Consider the following 14,731-nt stretch of genomic DNA (forward strand, 5'->3'; position numbering starts at 1 on the left):
ACAAACAGCGCTGGCTTTCAATAATCAGGTCTGCTTGCTTGCATGGGGAAGTTGTCGACACAGAGGCAGCACATACAACCAAGTGTAGCTTACTAAGTGCTGCCTCCATGAGTAAAGATGATTTTACGGCCTTTATTGAGTGTGTAATAAGTGTATGCGTTTCTCACCTAGTTTTTTGGAATACGCGTCCAGTTTATATGCAGCTTGTTCCAGCGAAGACACTTGCTCCTCAATCTGATTGATTTGATCTAGGTAGGGCTGAAGGCTAGCATCTGAGAAAACACACAAAGGTGAACAATACAAAGGCGCTGGTCATTCCTCGGTTGAGGTTGATGCTAGTTTTATGTATGACTCACATTTATTGTTGAGATCCTGCAAGTTTCGACTGATGTTGATGCTGATGTCTTTCATTTCCATGTATTTCAGACTCGTCAGCTTGTTCATGTTCTCTAACAGACGATAATCTTCGCAAGTGGCTGGAAAAAGGACCATAGGAATGTGGTCAAACACACCAAAAACAAAAAAAGAATGGGTGCATTCTGGATGTTGAAACAAAACGTGGAATAAATGCACTAATACAAATATACACACACCTGTGAGTTCTCCTTGAAGAAAGATGGCCATCTTTTCAAACATGTCAGTACACAACACGTTGATGTCAGGCTCAGCAGGCTCCACAGCTTCTTCTGCCGTTTCCACACCGCCATCGTCTCGAGTAAGCAAAGGGAATAAATCACAATTATTATGGTGTCAAACTCAAGTCCCGGGGGCCAGATCCAGCCCACCACATCATTTTACGTGGCCCGCAAAAGCAAATCATGCATGTCAACTTACACGACCCTTGCTAAAAATGTCTAATTTCCATGTGTAATAAGTAATATGGAAATTTTGAAAATAATGTTGTTAACTTGTTTACACTCATTTGAACAATAATTGAACAAACAACAAACAAATGATTGACTGTTTTTTTTAAACTAGTATTTTAACCAGCACACGTCACTGGAAGAAATAGCGAATAGGTTGTTGTGATGCATTAGCATTAGCACGCTACGGAAGCTGCAACGGTGGTCGCTCACTGTTCGTGTTGAGTTTTTTAACCACGGGCACCGGTGCTTCCGTCACGTTCTCGTCGTTTTCCCCGTGACTCATTGAATCCGCAGCGGCGTTCGAAGGCGCGGGGTGGGCCCCGGGCGCCCTGGAAATGCTGTCCATAGCAGCAGCGTCGTCTCCAACGGCAGCCATTTTGTGTCTGTTTTGACTACCAGCGCCCTTCTCTCACGGACGTCTATATCAAAGGTCTCAGAATGCCGCTTTCTCGTCGCCGGGAGAAGTGAAGCCACCGGAAACACCCTGGCGGCCATCTTACGTTGCTACTTGCTCAGTGCTCGAAACATCAACATGTAACTTTCACCGCGGTATTTTCAGTTTATTTCTGTCTTCACGGCAAACATGGCAGGTATGATTGTACCAATAAGTACGGGAGAAGCTCTACAGGCACATTTCATCGGTAGGAATTCAATCACAAATGCTTCTTTTTAAGACGAAAGTTCCACATCTCTGCCAGGGATTGTCTGTATTTTGTCAATGTCGATTTTATTTGCATAATACATTTCATATGTCAAGCATAAACCCAATATGATTCAAGAAGCAACCACTGCAAATACATTTTAAAACAAACACAATGCAATAGAATAAGCAAATAAACAGCAAGGGACGTTTTAAGATTATGTTCAAAGGAAGAGAGAGAGAGATTAATGTTTATGTACTGAAATAGTTGTTTTAATAGAGGCATATATATCAGGCTATATAAATCAGCATGTATTATATTGTTTTTGGAGATTTTGGGGGTGCTGATGGAAGTTATTGTTTTTCTTTTATAAATTACAATATTCTTTCACATTTCCCTGTGTTTTTTTGTTCATTTAGACTGTGGTCCATCGACAAATATACTGTATTGTTATAACATCTGTATGACATATCTGTAGTAAACTGAATGGTTGATGCAGACAGTTAAGTTTGTTCTTTCAGGGGCTCTTATTACTCCTTCTATAGATCCTGGCGCAAATCACGTAATGATAACAGTGTTTGCTTTCGAAAACCTAACACACACACACAAAAAAGAAGATAACAGAGGCAACGTAAGAAGGCTGCCCTTTGGCCTCATGAGGGGCCTTTTGTTCGTCGGACATATGCACATGTCCGTGCTTTCTCTTTCTCACGTGAGTTGAAGACACGTGACTTCCGCCCGCCACCTCTAACAACTTCCGCTATTCTCACGTACTGCCACGCCCTTACAATAATGAGCCTGTAATTTTTTCCGGGAATTAACCCACTAAGCGCTTAATCGGTTTCGTTTTGAGGAAAGTGACACCAAATTAACATATTTCAAAGAGGAACAAAAATCGAATGAAATTTTAGTCACGCAAACACATTGGATTAAAATTTAAACATTCGAAAATGGGAGGGGAGAGGGGGCGTGATGTTTCATTCAGCGCGACAAATTTGTCAACACGTGCCCCTAGCAATATTCAAACATTACAATATGTAACAGATTACAAATATTTTAAACAGAATTTGTAACATCAAAACAATTTCATCCCTAAAATACAAATTCATCGTGAGACAACTGGAAATTATATGACAAAGAATGGGGAATTTACTCTCATTTGGGAAAACACAAAACAACTGCGACAATCGCTAATAATAAATAATCCATATTATTTGGTGCACATCCGACCATTTTTCCTACGATTTTTTTTCTACTGTAGTCTCAAAAACATGTGTGATAAATGTAATATGACTCGGAATATCTATATTTGAAGCTTTTTGCTGTGGTATGGGCACTCTCCAACGGGGGAGATGCCGTTTCCGAGTCTCATGAAGTGCGCCTAACACCTGTGTGGGCGCTGTAGTGGGGGAAGCCAGATCTTGACAGTAAGTCAGTCAGCAGCGGGGCTGTAAACATGGCGGTGTGCACAGCTACAGGGCTGTGCCCCAAACCCCGTCGGTCCTAGGCTGTTTTACGCAGAGACACCCCAAACATGGAGACCGAAGAGGAACAGCACATCACCACGCTCCTCTGCATGGGCTTCCCGGATCCCGACGTGATTAGGAAGGCGCTCCGCTTGGCCAAGAACGACATCAACGAGGCGGTCGCCCTTCTGACCAACGAAAGCCCGGGGCTCGGCTACGGATATGAGCCCATGGAGAGCGGGCCTGCCCCCGCCTTGAGTACGAACGGCGACGGGGAGACGAGCGGGAGAACGGGGACGAGCGGCTTCGACCCTCCGCCCGCTTACCACGATGTCGTGGACGGGGAGGTGAGTTCAAACTCGCGTATGCAGCGCGGATTGTATCGGAACTCACGGAGTGAGTGGCTTCGCCCATTTAACGAGCTCCGCGTTTAGCATCGATGCTAGCTACGCAGCCAGCCCGACGTGAGCTGTCAGAGCAGGCGTGGGAAGCTTTGAGTCGCTTCCCCGGTGCTTTGGCGCCAAGGCATGTCAGCAGCTCGTAGTCCTTCAGTTCGAACCTGCACGCGAGAAGACTTTTATTCACGATTTTAAACTTGCTACTTAATCTCGCTACTAGTAGCTGCCCGGCTAGTTGAGAGTTGCCCGCAAAGGAGAGCACGCGCTGCATCGCATCAGTGTGAATGCAGTGGTGAGAAAATAAACAATTAAATACAAAAAATAACTAGTTGCTAATTTGGTTTGGAAGTATCCAGACGGAATGAATGCATCTCTTTTGCAAGTACAGTTTGCATGGGTTTAGGGGACCCCCGGGCCCCTCATGTAATGGGGTTTTGCATTCCACTGCAACTGGACTTTATGTAGTTGTTTCGCAATTCTTGTGTACTACGTGGCAGTTTTTATTGTATGTTTTGTTTTGTGTAACAGCCGTGGGTTTTAGTCACAAATCTACTCGTAAACAAACAGTGCTGCTCTGGCCGGCGGACCGTGGAGGCTTCTGACAGTAGGCCAAATGTGTTAACGTATTGAAATGTGAATGTCAGTACAGCAACAACAAAAAAAATTCAACATTCACAAATACAGTTGGGGTTTTGGAGCATACGACTTTTGCTAAGGGACAGTATCATCAAAATTCACATGCACGCCTCTGCTCATACCCACTCCGAAAATATCAAAACAACTGTGACAGTAATTTGGATTTTATTGGCATCTCCCCTTAGACCGTCACAATGAAAGCTTAAAGTCCATAAAATCCAAAACGTTGGTACAATTGTTTTTATGTTTTCCGAGACTGATGCGGGCAGAGATGTGCACATGAATTTTCCTGACTACCGGCCGTAGTTATCTAACACTAAACGATGTGATGCTTTTTCTCCATAGTGAACGTCTGTATAGGGAGAAAAAGGCCGAATGTCTGTAAAATCCCAAATACGCTGGCACTTGTGCTGATATTGTCAGAGGCTGATGCAAGGATGAGTAGAGATGCGCATGTGAGTTTTCTGACATTAAGCAACCAAAGACTTTCTACATAAAGTGCCCTAGCTCTTGTATATGACCATTTTGGTGTTGTATTTATTTATTTTTTGTCAAGTTCTTGCAGTTCTGTAACCTGTTACATCAATTTTCAACAGTTTATTCCCATTAGGACTGCAAGTGAAATGGAGTTTATCCCATCTGAACTCGGGGCAAGAGGCAGGCTCCATCCGGGACCGTAACCCAGTCAATCACAGGGCACGTAATAGATAAACGTATACAAATAAAAATTCACAATCATACGTAATTCTAATCAGTGACCCCGCTTGTAATTGTTGGACACCCAACAGCCTCTCTCTTCCAAATGTGTCCTCGATGCGTTCAAACAATCTGCGCTCTGATTTCACTTCCACATTGAAGTGAGACTCAGAGTTGTGAATAGCAGCGCGCGTGTAAACAACATGTTGACCACTTCCCGCTGGTCCATCTCTGTCTGGCTCCTCATCACTGCTGTCACACTGATGCAAGCTGTTAAATATAAACGACAGTTGTCACTTTGCTTCATGCACAAATAGTTGCACAACAGACAGAGAGAGAGTCTTGTATTTGCTGTTGAACATCTCAGATTAAATTAATTGAAAGAGCGCAACATGAGGTACGCCTGTGCAGTCAATCGAGAGCCAATGCAATGGAAAGAGGGGAAAAAAAATCCCTTTTGATTGACAGTGTGAGGGGAGCTTCGATTTACAGTCATCTGCACCCCTGATAGATCACAGAATTTTTTTTTTGGGGGGGGTTCTTTTTTAACCTATACTTGCTACAGAAATTCCATCTTTTCTCAGGAAATCTGCGGTTTATATATTTTTTATTTTTTTAATTTTTTAAAAAATGTTATTGTCAAATAAACTACTTACCGTCTTGCCGTCTCATGTTGGAAAGAAAGGACAGCCACCATCGCCAATGCGCTTTTCAACCGTTTGAGTGTGGAACATTGGTTCAAACCATGTAAAACATTTAAATCCTTTATTTTTTCCACTTCCATTTTTCAAGTATTGAATTAGCTGTGTAAACCGCAGCTCCATCCTTTCCGTCACGCAAAATCTGGATTTGCACACACACCGCCAGTCGCAGCTGCCCCGTCTCCGCTTTCCACATCAAAATATTTCCGAACTCTGGACGTTGTCAATGTTACACGACGCGAGCTTCACATTAGCTTTCCACGACAAATCACCCTACCGTTTTCTTACCTTTAAATTGATGCATTTCGTTCTGAAATCTACAACCTCGCCGTTCAAACATCTTAGCCTCCTCTTGCGTCAAGGCACTTGTGGGACACTTAATAAAAATGACATTGCAGTGTGATATTTGTGCAACACTGGAACATGAAGAAGTTCTAAAATGTTCCTTTCATATTTTTTTTTCTCCTTCCGTGTCCACTTAGTTTGTGACTCTTGCAGGTCGCCTGCCTCGTGTCATCCTCCTAAATATAGCCTCACGGTGTCTCTGACAAGCAAAAGGGGTCCCGGGGGGGGGGCGGGGAGGATTCACTGAGTGCATAGTAACCGCTCCGCTACCTTGGAGACTTCCATCTCCTCGACGCGTCACTCTTCATTTTTTTTTCTTTCCATCTTGTCATCAATCTATGCATGTGTCATTTTAAATCTCCTCTCCAGAGGAAGGCGTGAAATGCGCGACCTCTCTCACGTACCTTCTCCACTCCTCCCCATTTTTACCGTCACCGAAATGGTTTCGCCACATAGCGCAGGAACTCACACACACACACACGGGACCATTGTTTACTGCTGCTAAGTGGAGATGTGCTCAGACTGATTAAGAAATGACTAGGCAAAAGGGCAACACTGTTGAGTTCATCCGGAGTCAGCTACTCGTATTTTGCTGATGCATTAAAAACAAAAAAAACCCAAATTCGTCTTCCCAAATATTTGACGCACATGTCCTAGGTGAGCGAAATGAAATGCGCTTCATGTTGGAAAAATAAGATTTATTGAACCTATTTGAGCGATAACCGAGCGTTTCAGTCCATGCAATTGTGCACTGCCTGTGACGTGACATGTTTGTCTTCAAATCTGCTTTCCAACTGGCAAATTTCTATTTGGTTTTCTTCTATTTCAGCGCAGTGTGCAAAATGTACCTAACGTTACTATAGCGTACATCTATCCAATAATGAAATAAACAAAAGGCGTCTTTTTTCTTTTCTCAACACTTGATAGATAAAAGCAAATCCATAGATAAACGTAAAACATAAAGTTTAGTTCATGTTGATCATTCAAATTTGGCAGGCTTCACTGTTCTCTGTTCAAGATATTTTCACATTACAGGGAATTTAAGTACTTCCCACCATTGATTCTGTGTGTGTGCGTGTTTTTTTTCATATTCATTTCAAAAAGGCAAGAGGAAGTGTGTTGTTTCCATTTCTACTGTATAAGAGTCTATGAACTGCACCTTTTGCAATTTCCAGCGGTCGTCCACCGAGGGGACATCTCGTCACACGTTTTCATTCATGTTAATGTTTTTTTTTTTTTTTTTTGGCAGAGGAGCAATGATGAGAACGGAAACCTCTCCGGCGGCAGCATGGAGTTCCCCACCACCAACCTGTACGAGCTGGAGAGCCGAGTGTTCACCGACCACTGGTCCATTCCGTACAAGAGGGAGGAGTCACTGGGCAAATGCCTCATCGCCTCGACGTGCCTCGCCCGGCACGGTAAAACTCATTCCGTGTAAAAGTCGAAAAAATGTCAAGCAAAGAGCAACAGTAAAATTCCGGGTGTCGTTTGTGTTACCGATTATTCATGACCAAAAGAGGAAGAGTTAAACGGGGTTTGAATGGCCCGTGCCGTTGTAGATGTTTTCTTTTTCCGATGTGAAATCCAACCTCTCCATCTCCGTCAGGCCTCGCAGACGCCGACGAGAACTGCAAGAGGTTCGTGGAGCGCTGCATGCCGGAGGCCTTTAAAAAGGTGAACGGTCGGAGTCTCCCGACAGACTTTGAAGATCTCACCAAAGACTTTCTCTCATTTAGTTATTTATTTATTTATTTTTGCATTCTTCTTCATCTCGCTGTCTCCAGTTGCTGACCAGCAACGCCGTACATAAGTGGGGCACCGAGATCCACGAGGGAATCTACAACATGCTGATGCTGCTGGTGGAACTGGTGGCCGAGCGAGTCAAGCAGGACCCGGTTCCCGTCAACCTCATGGGTGTCTTGGCGATGGTGTGTATTATTTGACTCGTTCTCCATTTCGACTCTCTTTTCATCTGTAAAACAGCCCACATTCCGATCACATGAGTCAAATACTTCCTGCAGTACCTGACAGGTGTGTCACTTCCGGTTATGTCCAGGCCTTCAACCCCGACAACGAGTACCATTTTAAGAACCGGATGAAGGCGTGTCAGAGGAACTGGGCTGAAGTGTTTGGAGATGAGGCCAACATGTTTGCTGTTTCTCCAAGCAACACCTATCAGAAAGTAAGGCTGAACTCACCCGACGCTCGAGGTGATCTAACGATTCGTAGATTACAATTCAGACCCACAGGATTGTAAAGCGCGATTCATTTTCGAAAGGTTCGCTCCGTTAGATTACGATATCGATCTGGCGGAAATTTTGTTTGGCTCCGTGGACCTGGAAAGTGGGTCAGCTAAAACCGTTCTGCAGTAACCGCCCATAAAAACCCGATGGTGCGAACATGTAGAACAAAACTGCATTTTAAAAAGCCTTTAGGGTGCTGTTAAATATTTAATTTAGTTTGATCGCGGCTATTCAGCGGGGTAAGGGCAGCGGGATGAATGTCTTGAAGATTGCTTCGACGTTCCGCCAGTAGCCCTCCACAGAGGCATTATTTACTTTTGCTTGAAGTTACTCTTTACACACGTTGGTTTCCAATAACTAATCAAATCGTGCTAGTGAGGGAGGGGGAGGCGGGGCAACTTCATCTCCAGTGTTGTGTGACAGAGCCACAGACATCAATGTATGACTGATGTCTGTGTCCGTATGTCCGTGTGTGAAATAAACCCACTCAAAGCACAATGATCTGTTTCAGGAGCCTCACGGTTGGCTGGTGGATTTAGTCAATCAAGTAAGTCATCTCAACTCCATTGTAGGCTGTGCACCACATCGCACATCACGCCCCAAAAGTTTTCTTTGCAATATCTGCCCTTTGTACACTCTAAGCCCACTTGACAATTCCGATTTCATACCCGCATCTGACGTTCAATTGTTTCCACGTCCATCTCAGGTGACACATGTGACAGTTTTGCACTGAAGCAACACGCGTGCGCAAGCGTCTAAATTGCAATGTGCTGTAAATGATCGCACAATGTCAACATCAGGCCGAGACAACACGGGAGTAAACCGTAATCTATGAATCATACCAATTTTAAACCTCGCATACCGTTTTATTGGCCCTGGCGATAGAAGTTATGTGGTGGGTTTCGTATAGGTCAGCAATATGCATGACGTGAATCGCATGTGTCCGATCTGCAGCTATGCGACGGCATTGGCAAACATCCCAAGTGTATCAGGTTTTCACCTTCTTTTGGATGTGGCCTGTATGAAAATATCCTGTCATTTTTTTAAATGCTGCCGTATCGAATATCCCACTTGAGAATTCAAAAAAAAAAAAAAACACCCCGAATCGTGCCTCTTGAACCATGCAATCCAGTCTCACGTAAGAAATATATTTTTTTCTGAAGCTCCTTGTCCAGAACTGACTTTACTCCGGGTCGTCATTGGCTCACATGGCGGTTTGGAGTTATAGCACCACCTGTTGCTTTGTCACGTTCTTGACAACCTGCCAACACTCTCAATGGACAGCGATGTATATATTTTTTATGCAAACATATTGTTTTAATTGACATTTGGGTATGGTACATTTGAACATATGCCTTATCTTTGCTTTTGTCTCTGCCTCTTTCGTCTAGTTCGGTGAGTTGGGAGGATTCACCGCCATCCAGTCGAAGCTCAACGCGGAGGAGATTGAAATCGCCGTAAGACTAACACATAAAACATTCATTCATTTATTTCGGCCCTCTGATATAAGATGAAATGATAAATGGCGGCCGGGCTCATGTGTTTGAAGATCTATTTCTGCTCCCGCCGCCTCATTCCTGCATTCATACTCCAGTGAAATCGGAGTGTATCAAATCGCATGTTTATATTTATTCGTTTTGTGACGCAAATATAATTTACATTGTACTATTCCTGTTACGGATATAAGAAGCATGAAGCCCATTTCAGCTCCCCAGTCAGCAATATCAGTTTATATTCACTGAGGATAAAGAATATATGATTGTTAGAATTGTTATGTTATCTCAGGACACATAATGATGTTAGGAGGTGCACCAAATATCTTGTGTCGCTCCATTGTTTCAAATGGTAGCGCTTAGTCGGGTCACTAGGTATCTCAAGGCACCACTGTACGCGACAACAGGCTTTAATTCATTTGGTTTCATGCATTGGAATTTTTTAGCGAACTAAACAGCTAACCTTGTCATGTTGTTTTTTTTATTTTTATTTTTTATTTTATTTTATTTTTTTGTTTTTTTTTTTTGGTGTCCCACAGTGTGTCTCCGCATTAGTGCAGCCTCTCGGCGTTTGTGCTGAATACCTCAACTCCAGCCTTGTCCAGGTAGGTTGTCATGTCATGTCACGGGTGCATCTCGATAAATTGTAATGTTGCCACATTGCTAAGATTAACAAAACTCTTTTGTAAATATGTGCTCCAGCCCATGCTTGATCCAGTCATCCATAAGATGATCAAATATGTACAGAACCTGGAGGAAAAGGACCTCAAAGACAAGGTAGTATTTTACAAAGCAGCCCCCCACTCTCCCTCCCATGTATTTCTGATTTCCAGGAGGGCGAGGCCAATACACAAAAGTCTGTTTTTAATTTCTGCCCTGCCCCAACCTTTAGAATTTACACAGCGTGGCGTTTTTCTGTTCAACCGGAATGAAGAGTGTCCATTCTGTTGTTTTTGTCTTGTAACAATAGCGGCTGGTGAGCATCCCCGACCTGCTGTCGGCCATCAAGCTTTTGTGTATGAAGTTCCAGAGAGAGATGGTCACGGTGGTGGATGACCTGCGGCTTGACACGTTGCTACGCATGCTCAAAACCCCCCATTTCTCCACCAAGATGAACTCCCTCAAAGAGGTGAGCCGCGGCAAATACCACGCGTGTCTCGTAGTGCCACCCTATGACACCCTCCCCCCGCACCCCCCGGTCGTTGTCTTGCAGGTGACAAAATTAATAGAGGACAGCACGGTGGCAAAGACTGTGAAGAATGCCATCGATACCGATAAACTGCTCGATTGGCTTGTGGAGAACTCCGTGCTGTCAATAGCGCTCGAGGGTAAGAAATGCAATCAAAAGGAATTGGCCCCACGATCACGTAGAGTTAGATGTAATCCAGGTGTGGAATGATCCGAGTCTGTCACTAACCCGCATTAACAGTTTTATACACTTCAAATTAAGTTCACATGTCAAGGTTGCATTTAATAATGTTGTGATTTTAATTGTCCCCCCCCTGTTATTATGAAAGGCAATATTGACCAAGCTCAGTACTGTGAGAGAATAAAAGGAATCATTGAGCTGCTGGGAAGTAAACTCTCCCTGGATGAACTGTCCAAGATCTGGAGGATACAGGTTAATATCAGCGTTACAGATCTGCTGGTGTTTTATACAAAAAAAAAAAAAAAAAGAAAAACGGAGAAATAAATCTTTTTGTGTGCTTGCATTTCAGGCCGGCCAATCTTCAACCGTGATCGAAAACATTCACACAATCATCGCCGCCGCCGCGGTCAAGTTCAGCTTCGATCAGCTCACGCACCTTTTCGTGCTCATCCAGAAGGTCGCCGACAAGGGATTTTGAGTGGCGTTCCAGTAAAAAGCTTCGCCTTTTAACGAAAATGCGTGTGACTCATTCAGAGCTGGGAGGTGGAGAGCGATCGCGTCAGGCAGAAGCTGCTCAGTCTGATCGGGAGGATTGGCAGGGAGGCGCGCTCTGAAACCACCACCGGCAAGGTGAGTCGCATGTCTTTGCATTTGTGAAGCAGCTGGCGGTCTGAACTGTGTGTTTAAGGCTGGATTCGCACAGTAGGTCCAGAATTCTCGCTTGAAGCATGCAAGGTGTAAATCTAGACCAACATCCTAATTGTGTGCATGCACGTTGCGTTCAGGTGCTGGAGTTGCTTTGGGAGTTGGCACACCTCCCCACGCTGCCCACCAGTCTGGTTCAGCAGGCGCTGGAGGAGCACCTGGGGATCTTGAGCGACGCCTACGCCGTCAAGGAGACCGTCAAACGCAGCTACATCATTAAATGCATCGAGGACATTAAGAAGGTGGGCGAGGAGCTGCCCCGTACTCTTTCCTGCTCGCCGATGTTTATTTGGTCCTTGAGCATACACTTTTATCGTGTGTTTTCTTCTTTCTTTCTTTCTTTTTATTTTTTTTGTTGTTATAAAGTTGAGGCTGCGAAGGTTCAGCGGTATTAAAGCAAGCGCTTCGCTTCTTCACTTGCTTGTGACCGCTTTCATCTGAGGTTGACACGTCCCTGTTAATTGCACTTGGGTTCTTTATGGGGTGATTTATGAGAAGCTCAAGCGCACATACTGTTGTGATTTTTTTTTTTTTTTTAAACACTAATTGGATTCTTGGACTCAGCTGTTAGAATGGGGCAAAATGGCCGCCCTCTGAGATGTCTGGAAAAAAAGTACAATTGGATTCTGGGACTTTTCCTCAAATCAAAGAAGAGATTATGACCAGAAACGAAATGATTGATCATCACCTGAGCCCTGAGCAACTGTGAGGTTTTTTTCAGCTGATGGGACGCGGCAAGGCGGCCCGGTAGTCCAGTGGTTAGCACGGCGGCTTCACAGTGCAGAGGTACCGGGTTCGATTCCAGCTGCGGCCTCCCTGTGTGGAGTTTGCATGTTCTCCCCGGGCCTGCGTGGGTTTTCTCCGGGTGCTCCGGTTTCCTCCCACATTCCAAAAACATGCATGGCAGGCTGATTGGACGCTCTAAATTGTCCCACGGTGTGAGTGTGGGCGTGGATGGTTGTTCGTCTCTGTGTGCCCTGCGATTGGCTGGCAACTGATTCAGGGTGTCCCCCGCCTACTGCCCGAAGACGTCTGGGATAGGCTCCAGCACCCCCCACGACCCTAGTGAGGATCAAGCGGTTCGGAAAATGGATGGATGGATGGATGGGACGCGGCAAAATGGCCGCCCCTGAGATGGCCGCCCCCTGAGATGGCTGGAGGAAAAAAAAAGTGGATTTTGCTGCCTAGCTCGTATTCCACAAACACAATATGGTGGTGCTGTGTAGAATATATTGTACAGAAATTTTTGGGGGGGGGTTGACTTTCCCTTTCATTGTCAAATAATTGAATGTTTCGCCTGTCTTGTGGTGCGGCGTTGTCATGCCGGCAAAAATTCGGTGAAGCCTCCGCGAGCATCTTGTGGACCGCGATGATGTCATCATTGTGTGACCCAGCTCAAATGAAATGTGTACTGTCCAGACTCAAGAGGACCCAAAAGGCAGCGACACTCAAAGTTCATTTCTGTCTGGTTCTTGGGGAAAGAGGAAATCTCTGTCGCTGAAAGTAAGAGAAGACGCCTGATTTTCTTTTCTTTCCCACTTTTTAAATTCCACCGACTTCTCTGGCCTTCAATCTCGCTGCTTCACGCCTGCCAACCAGTTGTCGCGGAGGGTCGTCGGGAGCGGGCTTTCGTTGGTCACAGGTCGATAATTTCACTCTTGATTGTAACCCGAGCGGATTTAACCAGGTGTATATTAATCTTGGGTATGGCATTTGGAATGATTACACAGCGGTGTTGAGATTTGGCCCTGTGCGAAGAGGCTGCCGGACTGGATGAAGGTACTCAACTGCTTGATGATTGGTCAGCTTTTGGTGGGGGTGCTCGCTCAGCTGTAAAGGAAGCCAATCAGAGCCGTGAATGGACGACAGAGTTTAAGTAGTTGAAGTGGAAATCCATGGCACTGATTCTCTTTCTCGCACGGGTCTCACTGCAAAAAAAATGCCAGGTCAACAATGGCAAACCAAGCATGATCGGAAGTAAGATGCAATGATTCAAGGCAATCACCGTCCTGTGTTTTTCGTAGTTGCTGCTCCTTCACTCACGTTTTATATTGTCCTTGTCTGATCATCTACTCTGTGTTTGGATCTGCGCATGGACATGACAGGCTTCTCAACCGAGCAGCCCTCAGGCGGTTTGGGTGGTGCCTGCCCTGCGTCAGTTGCATGAGATCACTCGCTCCTTCATCAAGCAGACCTACCAAAAGCAAGACAAGGTAACATTTTGAAAAAAATATATACAGTATATACATATTGGTAATTCTCTACCGCTGTACTTCAGTGCATTCGGGTGTTGTGAGATATCATCAGGTTGCCAGTTTCACTTCGGCGATCAAAAAAGTTATTTGTTCCCCTATCTATGCCAGCGACATATCGTGACAGGCAAAACTATTAAACGCTCTTCCGTTCCCACCGCACAACATCATTTCAATCAACAATGCATAGGCGCCGTGATTAATCGATCGTCAAATTGATACCGAATTATTTTTGAGAATCGATGACTTGTTTCGATACCGTTTTATCGTTGAAAATCGCCTTACCACAGAGCATCATCCAGGACCTGAAGAAGAACTTTGAGATTGTCAAGCTGATCACGGGTTCCCTCGTTTGCTGCCATCGGCTCGCGGCGACGGCGGCGGGAAACGGTTGCCTCTCCGGCTCCACCATGGTGGACGGAAGATACACCTATCAGGAGGTGCGTTTCTTTTTTTTGTCTCCCCCCAGCGTGATTACTACTTACTTATTATGGACCCGCTTTCTCTCTCTCTCCCCTCAGTATCTGGATGGCCACCTGCGCTTTCTGGCCTTCTTCCTCCAGGAGGCCAGCCTCTACCTGGTCTGGAACAGGGCCAAGGAGATCTGGGAGTGCCTGGTGTCCGGCCCGGATGTTTGTGAGCTGGACCGTGAGGTATGCATTTGCAGCCTTTGTGAACGTCTCTTTCTCATTCTCTCTGCAACCGTGGCTTTAAGCACATTCTCAACTTATTCACCAAACTGAATTGGCGGCTTATTTAATGGTATTCCTGGTCTTGATCGCATTGTTTCCATATTGTATGACAGATGTGTTTCGAGTGGTTCACCAAAGGCCAGCATGATCTCGAGAGCGACGTTCAGCAGCAGCTCTTCAAGGAGAAGATACTGAAACTGGAGCCGTATGAGATTACAATGAACGGTC

At 45.0% G+C, this 14,731-nt stretch overlaps 2 protein-coding genes and 1 long non-coding RNA gene across 7 annotated transcripts in view; 2 read left to right on the forward strand and 1 right to left on the reverse strand.

The window, feature by feature from the left end:
- Positions 1-1,296, reverse strand: part of bloc1s2 (biogenesis of lysosomal organelles complex-1, subunit 2) — a 78,440-nt gene extending 77,144 nt beyond the window's left edge. The window contains exons 1-4 of one of the 4 annotated variants that reach the window (XM_052073194.1): positions 1,077-1,296; positions 594-710; positions 357-476; positions 168-272 (exon numbers count right to left, since the gene is read on the reverse strand). In XM_052073194.1, the coding sequence (XP_051929154.1) occupies positions 168-272; positions 357-476; positions 594-710; positions 1,077-1,242 (508 nt within the window). In that variant the 5' untranslated portion in view covers positions 1,243-1,296. The remainder of the gene's footprint in view (positions 1-167; positions 273-356; positions 477-593; positions 711-1,076) is intronic. The other 3 variants (XM_052073195.1, XM_052073193.1, XM_052073196.1) reach the window with 3 other exon arrangements.
- Positions 1,297-2,878: 1,582 nt separating this feature from the next.
- Positions 2,879-14,731, forward strand: part of usp24 (ubiquitin specific peptidase 24) — a 31,221-nt gene continuing 19,368 nt past the window's right edge. The window contains exons 1-20 of one of the 2 annotated variants that reach the window (XM_052073149.1): positions 2,879-3,320; positions 6,999-7,167; positions 7,356-7,423; positions 7,534-7,677; positions 7,806-7,931; positions 8,504-8,539; positions 9,384-9,449; positions 10,025-10,090; positions 10,188-10,262; positions 10,456-10,614; positions 10,699-10,813; positions 11,003-11,106; positions 11,204-11,311; positions 11,389-11,484; positions 11,640-11,801; positions 12,979-13,062; positions 13,665-13,772; positions 14,102-14,251; positions 14,333-14,464; positions 14,617-14,728. In XM_052073149.1, the coding sequence (XP_051929109.1) occupies positions 3,042-3,320; positions 6,999-7,167; positions 7,356-7,423; positions 7,534-7,677; positions 7,806-7,931; positions 8,504-8,539; positions 9,384-9,449; positions 10,025-10,090; positions 10,188-10,262; positions 10,456-10,614; positions 10,699-10,813; positions 11,003-11,106; positions 11,204-11,311; positions 11,389-11,484; positions 11,640-11,801; positions 12,979-13,062; positions 13,665-13,772; positions 14,102-14,251; positions 14,333-14,464; positions 14,617-14,728 (2,359 nt within the window). In that variant the 5' untranslated portion in view covers positions 2,879-3,041. The remainder of the gene's footprint in view (positions 3,321-6,998; positions 7,168-7,355; positions 7,424-7,533; positions 7,678-7,805; positions 7,932-8,503; positions 8,540-9,383; positions 9,450-10,024; positions 10,091-10,187; positions 10,263-10,455; positions 10,615-10,698; positions 10,814-11,002; positions 11,107-11,203; positions 11,312-11,388; positions 11,485-11,639; positions 11,802-12,978; positions 13,063-13,664; positions 13,773-14,101; positions 14,252-14,332; positions 14,465-14,616; positions 14,729-14,731) is intronic. The other variant, XM_052073150.1, reaches the window with a different exon arrangement.
- On the forward strand, positions 3,331-5,065 carry LOC127605592 (uncharacterized). The gene is made up of 3 exons (XR_007963621.1): positions 3,331-3,663; positions 4,353-4,462; positions 4,618-5,065. It is a non-coding gene; the product is annotated as an uncharacterized LOC127605592 (long non-coding RNA).

The sequence above is a fragment of the Hippocampus zosterae genome, chromosome 8 (assembly GCF_025434085.1).
Source record: "Hippocampus zosterae strain Florida chromosome 8, ASM2543408v3, whole genome shotgun sequence".
NCBI classification, from domain to species: Eukaryota; Metazoa; Chordata; class Actinopteri; order Syngnathiformes; family Syngnathidae; genus Hippocampus; species Hippocampus zosterae.